Source organism: Dendrobates tinctorius, unplaced genomic scaffold (assembly GCF_039654945.1).
Source record: "Dendrobates tinctorius isolate UK_male_01 unplaced genomic scaffold, ASM3965494v1 ptg000369l, whole genome shotgun sequence".
In the NCBI taxonomy this organism is placed as follows: domain Eukaryota; kingdom Metazoa; phylum Chordata; class Amphibia; order Anura; family Dendrobatidae; genus Dendrobates; species Dendrobates tinctorius.
This window is the reverse complement of record NW_027362035.1, coordinates 320,957-332,577: the sequence shown is the minus strand read 5'-3', so window position 1 is coordinate 332,577 and position 11,621 is coordinate 320,957. Positions and strand designations below refer to the sequence as shown.

Below are 11,621 nucleotides of genomic sequence, written 5' to 3'. Positions count from 1 at the left end.
CCCAGACCTCATTTGTTCTTGTGGATTCTGGTCTGCGTTTTACAACCAGTACTGGGTACAAATCCCAGAAGACGTGCAGATCTTCCCATTACATTTCCTTCCATAGATTCCACTCTTGAGTTTACATCGACAAATCATTATACACAAATGGGATAGAGGCCGAGCAGTGGGGGCTTCACTAGTTGGGATACCACTCTGTACATTTTGTAGAAGCTGGAGCGGATATTTCATATACCTTTTAAGTACTGGGAGATCATGCACTGAATAATGACACAGCTGCGATCCTGCAGAAGACCCATCTGTGGGCTCCTCGTGAGGAACATCCGGGGAATCCAGACTCAAATCTAAATGCGGCCATGGCATGCAGGTCCTACTATGGACATATCATGACCTTGTAAGACTAAGACTCTCTGCCTGCAGTGCACACAATAGTCCTCCACCGCCCCAACTATGACCCGTTCCAGGGCTCGTCACCACAACACCACGGGAGACACAGCTCAATTCCTCCAGAACAAATCCCCTTTATTAAATCCACATACAATCTGTCCTGTTCACAGTTAAAAAGAAAGTGATAGACATTTAAAGTTTAACTTAGCCAGGGGCAGGATGGGGCAGAACAGTCCAGCTGGACATTAAGAACTGTAAAATGCTGGTGCTGTGTTTTCTACTAACGTCCCAGATCAAAGTGCTATAAATAAGGAGAGAGGAACAGAAGAGTCTTGCTTGTGCTGGTCACTCCTCCTGGACTCCTAGTAACCATGACTCAGTCCTGTCATGTCTGTATCCTCTATGATGAGTCAATGATTAAAACCAACATTATAAAGATCAGTGCTTGGGTATTACCGCCTCTCCCAGAAGCCATCCAATGATTCCTCCATCATTGTGCGCCCTTGCTGGTGACAGTCTGCATGAGGCCTCAAAAACGGATGGACACTTTGTCTTTTCCTAATGTCATCAAAGTTTGTGCCCTATTTAGGTGATCGAAGCGCATTGTCAAATCGTCTTAGAAAGGTGGCAAGTGCAGAGGCCTCACTGCTTCCTCTTGGGGAACCATCTGCTAGTTGGATGGTCAGAGGTTCAGGACTCTTTAAACTTCCTCTCCTATGGAAGAGTCCACCCAGGCGGAAGGGGCTTGGGGTGCCTAAGGTAGGAGAGGGGGGGTCCTTCTGAGAACCATCTGCAGTCCATGATCTTAGAACTTGGCTGCGGGAATTAGCATTTGGAATGCATGGAGAAGAACTGGAGACTGGCTCACAAGGTAATATCATTGAATCCTTAGTGGATGCAACTGGGGAGGTACGAACGGATTGCCTCTCCTCCTCAGTTTTGCAAGAAGGGAGGCTGCCAAGGGTATGTCTCCTGTTCATCTTGCCTGGAGTCTCTGGATGTCCTTCACTTTCCGTGCTGTCCTCTCGTGGTCTCCTCAGTCCATGACTTTGGCTCTCTGCTGCAACGTCATCCTCTTCTCTGATGGGCTCCACAGTAATGTTGGTTGAGGCTCCAGCAGACGATTTCAACAGCATACCACCAGTGGGCGAAGTATTAAGAACATCAGTTGAGTGACATCGAGGAAGTGGTCGTGGACCTCTACTTGAGCGTCTGCGAGGCAGACGAAGCATCAAAAACTCCAATTCAACATCTTGGAGATCTTTATCTTGTGAGGAACAACTCGCTATAGAACGACGTTTCTCTAGACGCTCCTTCCTGTGTTCGGCTTTTTCACGTTCTCTGTTCTCCTGCAAAGCAGAAAATTAGATAATATTTCATGCATAACGGCTGTCCTTCTGTACTAACATTAGCAAGAAATGGTTGTATTTGAGGTACGCCATGGGAAATGGAACCAAACTTATCCTGTACTGAATACACAACCCAACGAATACAAATGGAGCAGACAATGGCAGGATTAGGAATGATGAGGATACGATATACAATTATCTCATGACCGGTTACTTGGTGGAACGTATCGTCTCACCATCTGCAATTATATAATGACTTCAAATGAGCATAATTAAGAGGTGAGGGGGCAACCTGGGTTATGGGGAGTCCAAAACTGCAACATTAGCTTTAGGAGGTTTCCCCATCTACACAGGAATACCAGCCTGAGGGTCTCACTACTATTTCTCATAAGGAGTAATTAAAGGGAGGCGCTGGAGCATCCTGCTCTAGAACTGGGGATGAAGGAGGTAATCTGCAAATGTGGAACCATCAACTCTGATTACTCCTCATTCCCTGCTACTGAAGACCCCAGACATCAGCCGAAATATCATCACTTTGTGGTAAATAATTGTCACCAAATGACAGCCAAGGCCATGTGAATCTGTATCTGTCAGGAACGTGAAATGACTGGTTTATTGCTCACCTGGATAGCAGACATGAACTTGGCGCAGAAGCTGGTGAAGACCAGACACATTTCTTCCAACCGGAACGTGGACTCATCTTCGCAAAAATAGTCCATTAAGGCCCGGCGAGCATCTTGCATACTCTGCAAGGAGCAGAGCACTTCACACAGCTCTACCTCCGCCACCTGCGAGTGAAAAAAAGAATGTGATTTGTGACCCCATTAGATCCAACCATGTCTATACACAGAGGAGACACTGCAGATTGAGGGATCAAAGTCTAGCAGGTCTTTCACCATCATTTAACGCCTGTACAATCTGAAGCTGAAGACAAGGCTCAGGAGCCAAGTTTTCTTGACGGTTGGATTGTATAAACTATTTACGTGACTGTCATTATTGAGAGGACAACTTGAAAAAGCTCAGCTAGTCCACACTAAGCTTCTCCAGTGGGTTCACGACAAAAAAAAAAAAGTCTGAAAGACTCTTCCTATTCGTTTCTATTGTTAAATGACTTTGTTGTTCACACGTTCAGCCTTTTCAGCATTATTTTACTGATTCAAGTTTCGAAAAATGCCCAGCAGGAAAAATAAAGTACAAGGTGGTATCCACACCAAACTGAGCACTATCGAATCATAGAATCGTAGAGTTGGAAGGGACCTCCTGGGCCATCTGGTCCAACCCCCTGCTCAAAGCAGGATTCGCTAAATCATCCCAGTTAGATGTCTGTCCAGCCTCTGTTTGAAGACTTCCATTGAAGGAGAACTCACCACTTCTCGTGGCAGCCTGTTCCACTCATTGATCACTCTAACTGTCAAAAAGTTTTTTCTAATATCTAATCTGTGTCTCCTCCCATTCAGCTTCATCCCATTGCTTCTAGTCTTTCCTTGTGCAAATGAGAATAAAGTTGATCCTTCTACAATGTGACAGCCCTTTAGATATTTGTAGACAGCTATTAAGTCTCCTCTCAGTCTTCTCTTTTGCAAACTAAACATTCCCAAATCCTGCAACCTTTCCTCATAAGACAGGGTTTGCAGACCGGTCACCATTCTGGTCGCTCTTTTCTGAACTTGCTCCAGTTTGTTGATGTCTTTTTTAAAATGTGGTGCCCAAAATTGGACACAATATTCCAGATGAGGTCTGACCAAAGTGGAGTAGAGGGAAATAATGACTTCACGTGATCTAGACTGTATGCTTCTGTTAATACATCCTAGAATTGCATTTGCCTTTTTTGCTGCTGCATCACACTGTTGACTCATATTCAGTCTGTGATCTATTAGTATACCCAAGTCTTTTTCACCTGTGCTGTCACTTAGCCCTATTCCTCCCATTCTATATATGCTTTTTTCATTTTTATTGCCCAGATGTAGTACTTTGCATTTCTCCCTGTTAAAAACCATTCTGTTAATTGCTGCCCATTTCTCCAGTTTATCAATAATCAATAAGCTGGAAAAAAAAATGATTCAAGAAAAACTCCTCAAAACCATTTCAGGAAACAAAAACCTCACCTGCCCACCGTGGCCGATACTGAAGCTCAGTGAGTACAAGACCATGCATCTCAAGAAAAAGCCCGACTCAAAACAGTCCGGTCAGTAATGCAAGTCTTTCTGAGTGGGGTAAACACCTGAAGGAGCAGATCTCTCTGTGGTGGACCCGCTGTAGCTGTGATCTGTATGGTTGACCGATTATTTGTATTTCCTCCATTAGCCCTGCAGTAATGACTAGTGACTTCCTATAACCATTAGTGATGGGACCTCAGCAATGACTTTTCCCGATTGAGGCCCTGGAAGCAAAATAAGTTTCCAAAACAGAAAACCCTTCCGCAGATTTCTCACCATGCCATCAGGCCTTAAAATTTACCAAGAGTATAAAGTGGAATCTACTCACCTGCAGGAATGGCGCCATTTCATGTCTAAGGTCTGGCTGATCTCGGAGGGCTTCTTTGGTGCTCTGAAGTCTCTGAGATAATGTCTCCAAGTCACTCTCCACCTCCTGGGATGTGATACTAAATAGAAACACTCTGTTAATGGATGGTGTAAGGCCACACCAATAATTGGAGGAGAGCTTTACCCTCAGGTATTTGAGGAAGAGAATCACCTTATCACGACTAATAACACAACATAGTAATGTGACCTCCGTCCCGGTATATAACCCCATCACCTCCACACCAACCCCCTGGAAGAGTATATGTAAGCCACATTGATCAATATAAAGAAATCCTCACCGAGATGCCTGGCTGATGTGTGGCAGCTTTTCCGGGAAAGTCAGAAGTGAATGATTGTTTCTCTCAGCTTCCTGCGTATTAAAGAAGATCGATAAGTCCCAGCCACCCAGTCCCATCTGCCTGCCACTCTACTGGCCACAGCCAGGCAAGCCCCAGCAATCAGGTCCTAACCTTCTTTCCCTAATCTACAACTGGCAGGGGCGTAACTACAATACGTGCAGGGGACGCAATCGCAACTGTGCCCTGGAGCCTATGGGCCCCAAAAGTCGCTTTTGCCTATGTAAAATGACTAATGCTATTAAAGACTTGCAATAATTGAGGGTCCCGTTTGAGCTTTTGCGTTGGGGCCCATGAGCTTCAAGTTACACCACTGACAACTGGATAAGTCCCATCCTACCTGCAGCCAGGTAGGTCCCCGCCACCTCCCCGTCTATCTGCAGGTCTCTGTCACCCTCTACTCTTCTATCTGCAGGAAGACAGGCACACCACCCCTCTCCCTGTCTAACTGCAGCTAGGTTGGACCTTTTTGCTCCCCCACTCACAATCCCCTCTCCTGCTTATCTACAGACCGGTAGGTCCCCATCACCAACCCTCATCATGACCCCCAAGCTATCAGTTGCCAGGTAGGTCTCAGATGCCCCTCTGTCCCATCTATCTGCAACCATGCATGGCCCTGTTGCCTTCCGCCACACCTAGTCTATCTGCAGAAAGGTTCCCGTCGACCCACCCTCATCACCCCATCTACCTGCGACCAGGTACAGTGGGGAAAATAGATACACTGGATTTTGCAGGTTTTCCCACCTACAAAGAATGGGGAGGTCTGCAATTTTTGTCGTAGGTACTCTTCACCTGTGAGAGACAGAATCTAAAGATAAAATCCAGAAAATCACATTGTAGGATTGTTACATAATTAATTTGCATTTTATAACATGAAATAAGTATTTGATATAATAAAAATACAGAACTTAATATTTGGTCCAGAAATGCTTTGTTTGCAGTTGCAGAGGTCAGACATTTCATGTTGATCTTGACCAGGTTTGCACACACTCTGCAGCAGGGATTTTGGCCCCCTCCTCCATACAGATCTTCTCCAGAACTTTCAGGTTTCAGGGCTGTCATTGGGCAACATTGAGTTTCAGTTCCCTCCAAAGATTTTCTATTGGATTCAGGTCTGGAGACTGGCTAGGCCACTCCAGGACCTTGAAATGCTTCTTACGGAGCCGCTCCTTAGTTGCCCTGGCTGTGTGCTTTAGGTCATTGTCATGTGTGAAGACCCAGCCTCAACCCATCTTTAATGCTCTTACTGAGGAAAGGAGGTTGTTGACCAAAATCTTGCCATACATGACCCCATCCATCCTTACATTACGGTGCAGTCGTCCTGTTCCTTTTGCAAAAAAGCACCCCCAAAGTATGATGTTTCCCCCACCTTGCTTCTCGGTTGGGATGGTATACTTGGGGTTGTACTCATCCTTCTTTCTCAAAGCATGATGCGTGGAGTTGAACTTTTTGGTATCAATTTTGGGCTCATCTGACCACATGACTTTCTCCCTTGCCACCTCTGGACCATCCAGGTGGTCACTGGTGAACTTCAAACAGGCCTGGACATGGTGTGAGCAGGCTTGGACGTGTGCTGAAGTTGAGCAGGGGGACCTTGCGTGGCCTGCAGGATTTCCATGACGGCGTAGTCTGTTACTAACGGTAATGTTTGAGACTGTAAGAGCCAGAATTCTTGCTGATTGCTCAGTGATCAAATACTTATTTCATGTAATAAAATACAATTTAATCATATAAAAATCCTACAATGTGATTCCCTGGATTTTATTTTTAGATTCTGTTTCTCACACTTGAAGTGTACATACGATAAAAATTACAGACCTCTCCATTCTTCTCCAAAGACATACTGATAGGGAATTTAGATTGTGAGCCCCATTGGGGACAGCGATGATAATGTGTGCAAACTGTAAAGCACTGCGGAATAGGTTAGTGTATCAAATATTTTCCCCACTGTAGGTCTCCATCGCCCACTCCTAACCCACCTCGTACATCGCCAGGCAGGTTCATGTAGCCCTCCTGTCTACGGCAAGGCCACCACTCACCCCTGCTATAACCCACCTCGTATATGGCCAGGCAGGTTCATGTAGCCCTCCTGTCTACGGCAAGGCCACCACTCACCCCTGCTATAACCCACCTCGTATATGGCCAGGCAGGTTCATGTAGCCCTCCTGTCTACGGCAAGGCCACCACTCACCTCTGCTATAACCCACCTCATATATGGCCAGGCAGGTTCATGTAGCCCTCCTGTCTACAACAAGGCCACCACTCACCCCTGCTACAAAGTGCATCAGGTTCATTCCCGGTTTATTTGCTTTAGTGTCGGCCAGTCTTAAGAGTGATCCCATGCGGAATCCCATTGCACTCCCTGCGTATCCACCCTACAAGGCAAAGAACACGCTGTCATAATGAATAGAATTTAAAGGGGTTTACCGAGAAATACACAATGTAAAATAAACACCTTTAAATATTGAACATTTTTACTATATAAAAGGGAGTTGGAACAAAGTATGCTTTATCTACTGATTCTAAGGGGGCAGTCGGTCCTTGATCTCAGAGGACACGTAGTAGGAGTAGGACGGGCTGCTAAGCAAGAGGCAGAGGTCAAGTCAGAATAGTCCTGTCGGACATTGTGAGGGCACGTTCCTCTGTTCAGCCAACCTGACAAGACACTGACTAGAGCCGGACTAAATGGGAAGATCATTCTCTTTCAGTGAAAGAAAGGAGTTAACATCCATCTCAAGTCAGCCTGACAGTGTCAGCGCGTCCGTCTTGTGCTCCACTACTGTGTGTCCTGGAAATTACCATGATTACAATCCTGATGGATCGCAGTAGATAAAGCTTACCTTCCTGCTACATAAAAGGTATTTAGAACAATGTTTAAATATTAAATGTGTATTAATTTAATTACATTTATTGGAGAACCCTTATAAGTGAATATTAGATACAATAGGAAATTGTATGTGCCACTAATATAAGTGGATCAAAAATGTTTCCGAAACTGATTTGCAATTCTACAACTAATAACTTCAGGTGCAGAATGCCAGATCCAGCACTACACGAGGGAAGATCACAAGGTGGACAGAAGACGAGGCAGACGCCCTCCGCCGGGCACAGCCGGACAGAGGGCAGACGCCCTCCGCCGGGCACAGCCGGACAGGGGGCAGACGCCCTCCGCCGGGCACAGCCGGACAGGGGGCAGACGCCCTCCGCCGGGCACAGCCGGACAGAGGGCAGACGCCATCCTCCCCCCCCCTCCCCTTGCAGGACAGATGGGAGACAGCACCCTCTTTCCAGAACTGCAGGACGGACAGCAGACACTCCATCCTCACGTCATGTGACAACTCCTAACTCTTGTACTCGTCCCATTCATTATCGCGGCTCAGTTAAGGGTCTCACTGCTCCAATACCTGCAGATCTCATTTTCCTAAAGAGACCATGGCCAGGTCACGCCCAAGATATTTTTTGGCCTAAAAGTATTTACACATCTGACATTATAACAATTGAGCGATGTTTGTTGAGGCCAGGTATAACTGCCATGTTACCCCCAACATTGGGATATTTGGGGTGCGGGGTCCGCACAGGTCTGCAGTACTCACAGCATTCATGTAGTTTCCAGCCTTCAGCACCAGGTGGATGACGACGTGTAAATCCTCACACTGCAGCAGCTCTGAAACCAGACAGGACACAGTGGTGAGTGGAGGCGGTTTAGGGTTCGGGGGCACCGCAGGGTCTCATGTGATCCCCAGAGTTATTAGGGCAGAGCTAAGACTTAGGGTCCCGTCTCACATAGCGATGCTCCAGCGATCCCGACAATGATACGACCTGGTAAGGATCGCTGGTACGTCACTACATGGTCGCTAGTAAGCTGTCAAACAGGCAGATCTACTCAACGACGCAGCAACGATCCGGCGATCTGTATAACGACCTCGGCGGTCGTTGGGACCTTGTCACACAGCTGCGATTCTGACGGCTCAGACCTCGCTAGGTGTGCTTCAGCGTTGCCTTTTCCACACCCCTCTGCTCCGATTGGTGGCCACTACTGCGCTATCACTACGCGGTTTGCTTCAGCGTCCCTGTCTGAGTCGCTAGTGCGTTATCCATTTGTGGATCCACAGTCACTGACACAGGGACACGCGATTATTATAACTGTACATGTTAAATGTTATGATTGCATATAATTGATAGGTGACCTATAAAAGGAAACGCTACAAAGATCCTAATTTGAGACCTCCAATCGGAGCAGAGGGGGCGTTGAAAAGACAAAGCAAAATCACGCCTGCGTCCCTGAGTTCTGAGTCGCCAACGAGGTCGCTCGTCGTTGTTATGGCGTCAAACACAGCGATGCATGCCGGCCAGCGGGACACGGACTACCAAAAAATGGCCCAGGACATTCGAGCACGATCAACGATATTGCAGCGAGGGGGGGGGGGCGATCGCCGCTATGTGTCACACGTAGCGAGATCGCTGGCGAGGTCGCTGCTGCGTCACAAAACCTGTAATGTTTCAGCGATCTCGCTATGTGTGAAGTACCCTTTAGGTCTGGAGTTTAGGTTCAGATTTATTTTCAGGTTGTGGAAATTTATAAAAAAAAAAAGCAAAACTTCAACTTTCACATACATTAGTGTTCAGAAAACTCTGTCCAATACAACTAACCAGATTAATCGCTGGTTTTGGTATAAATTATATCCCAAATGTCACACAATTTACCAATTGGTGCCTGGCCCTTATCTAAGGGTGAAGCCAGGACATGTTGCTCATGCATTTCTCCTTGAAAGCCTGAGAAATATGGGTTGTCCAAAGCATTGCTCAGAAGAACAGCGTACTTTTGTGGGCAAGAGGTACCTCTCGTCTTCGGATGACACAGATGAGCTACTGCAGGCTTTTAGGAACACGACGAAGATAGAGGAACCCCAAAGACCTCAGTCAGTACAAAACGAGATGTTGGGGGCCTGAGGTCACAGATACATGGTGTGGCGCCCCCAGGAGTATGGTCGCCACAGTGGCTTTGCCTTCCTCCAGGGGAAGGTAATGCCAGGCTTGGAGGCAGTGAAGGGTCTCTCTCGCAGTCAATCCATGCATACAACACAGTTCCACTCAAGGCCAGCAGGGGGAACTCTGAACCGGGATTAAGGGGAGGAGTGCTTTCAAAGGGCCAAGAGGAAGGAGTGGTCAGTTAGTCTGCGGAGGGTGAAGTGTGCAGACGTGTAGAGAGAAGCTGGAGGTTGAGCTAGGAAGGAGAGCTCCCTCAGCTTGAACGCGCAAGAACTGGAGCCTGGTCTCCACGGTTGTACGGATACCAACAGTCCTACAACAGATACCAGAGGAGTAGTGGGCTGTAAATGCCCTACTCTCATCTAAGACTTGAGACACAACAGCAGCTCGGATAGTGAGCCGTGACTCAGGAGTGAGGAGTCCCCGAGATAGGCTACAGCCATCTGCCATGCAAGTAAGGTTCTTGGGAACATCTGACAGGAGGAACTCCAGAGTAACTAAGTACTGGAGTGCTTCACACCACAAGGCGCTAGGAAGGAGACTGCACAGCCTGTCTGTGAGAGAGAAACCCTGAGTTGCTTCCAGGCTAGCCTGCTCCGTTACCATTTGTAATCAGGACCCTGGACTGCAGTTATCAAGTAAAGGTACAGAAATTGCACCCCGCTGTGTCTTGTCTGCTTCCTACTTTTCCGGCACTGCTACATCTCTGTGCCAACTACATCTACACTGCCCTGGGACTACAGCTTCACCTGTGGGGAGCTTTTACATCTTTGCTGCACCATACCATCAGTCCCAGCGGATCTGCATGCAGCGTCGGCTTAACAACTCCCTTGCCGAACACCACAGGTGGCGTCACAAACTATTCATCTAACTACATTCTACCATTACTTGGGCGCCCAGGGCCACGGACCGGGTCACTGCTGCTGTGACACATCCCGCTGACACCGGCCCGGTACAGAGTACCCCACAGCCCTGGGAGGGCAACCCACATGGTGCTTTACGTGTAAAGGACCACATCCGGGCAATGATTATGGAGGAGGGGGAAGGACGCCGAGAAGCGTTTGGTCATCCTTCGGGATTTCAGGCCCTGTCTACCATTTGACCCGGATGATATAAAGACCTGGGACGAGATCCCAAAAATTGACATTCCGGTGGCGAGTGTCAAAAAAGACTTCAATCCCCTTTGAAGATTTGTCTAGCCTCAGAGAGCCTATGGACAGGAAATCGGACGGCCTCCTTAAGAGGGCTTGGAAGGCATCAGCGGCAATCATGAAAACGAATATTGCCACCATGTCAGTGGCCAGATCCATGCACTTATGGATTGACCAACTGGGAGGATCAGTTAAGAGGGAAAACTTCTTGGAATACCACATTAGAAGGTCTTCCCCTGTTAAAACTCGCCACCCGGTTCTTGGCAGATGCCTCGGCGGAATCTATGCGGTTTGCCGCTAGAAACAATTCTTCAACCAACGCAGCTTGTAGAGCCTTATGGATGAAGACCTGGTCGGGAGATTACCAGTCCAAGAATAAACTGTGTGCCATTTTCAGGTTTAAGGGTGTTCAGGCCACGTCTAGATAATATACTAGAAAATGCTACCAACAAGAAAAAAGGGATTCCTGAGGAGAAAATTAGGAGATACTACCCTTTTCAGGGGACCCGCCCCTCTCAGAGGCAGGAATATTGGGAAAAGGGGAAAGCTAGTCGGTGGGACAACCCTAGAGGGGGTAAAACTAGAGCCCCACCATCGCGTTTTGGGTCGGTTCAAAAAAACAGGAGACAAGGACGCCATATCCGTAGGGGGTCACCTCGGGGAATTCTTATATTCATGGAGACTCGTCTAAAAAAAAAAAAAATCAGTGGGTCATAAACACCATTTCTCAGGGCTACACCTTAGAATTTGTCAGACCCCCTCAACAAGGTTTGAGGTGACAGATCTCCGATCCAGAACAATCACCTCCCCTAAATGGACAGATGTAAAAGACCTCTTAAAAGCAGGAGTGGTGGTCCCAGTTGCCCA

General features: G+C 47.4%; 1 protein-coding gene across 2 annotated transcripts in view; it reads right to left on the bottom strand.

Annotated features, from left to right (window-relative positions):
- Nucleotides 1-501: 501 nt before the first annotated feature.
- The window catches only part of LOC141075750 (uncharacterized), a 54,859-nt gene continuing 43,739 nt past the window's right edge, over nt 502-11,621 (bottom strand). For both annotated transcript variants that reach the window (XM_073562895.1, XM_073562896.1), the window contains exons 7-12: nt 8,208-8,278; nt 6,882-6,989; nt 4,558-4,628; nt 4,221-4,338; nt 2,360-2,524; nt 502-1,736 (exon numbers count right to left, since the gene is read on the bottom strand). In XM_073562895.1, the coding sequence (XP_073418996.1) occupies nt 969-1,736; nt 2,360-2,524; nt 4,221-4,338; nt 4,558-4,628; nt 6,882-6,989; nt 8,208-8,278 (1,301 nt within the window). In that variant the 3' untranslated portion in view covers nt 502-968. The remainder of the gene's footprint in view (nt 1,737-2,359; nt 2,525-4,220; nt 4,339-4,557; nt 4,629-6,881; nt 6,990-8,207; nt 8,279-11,621) is intronic.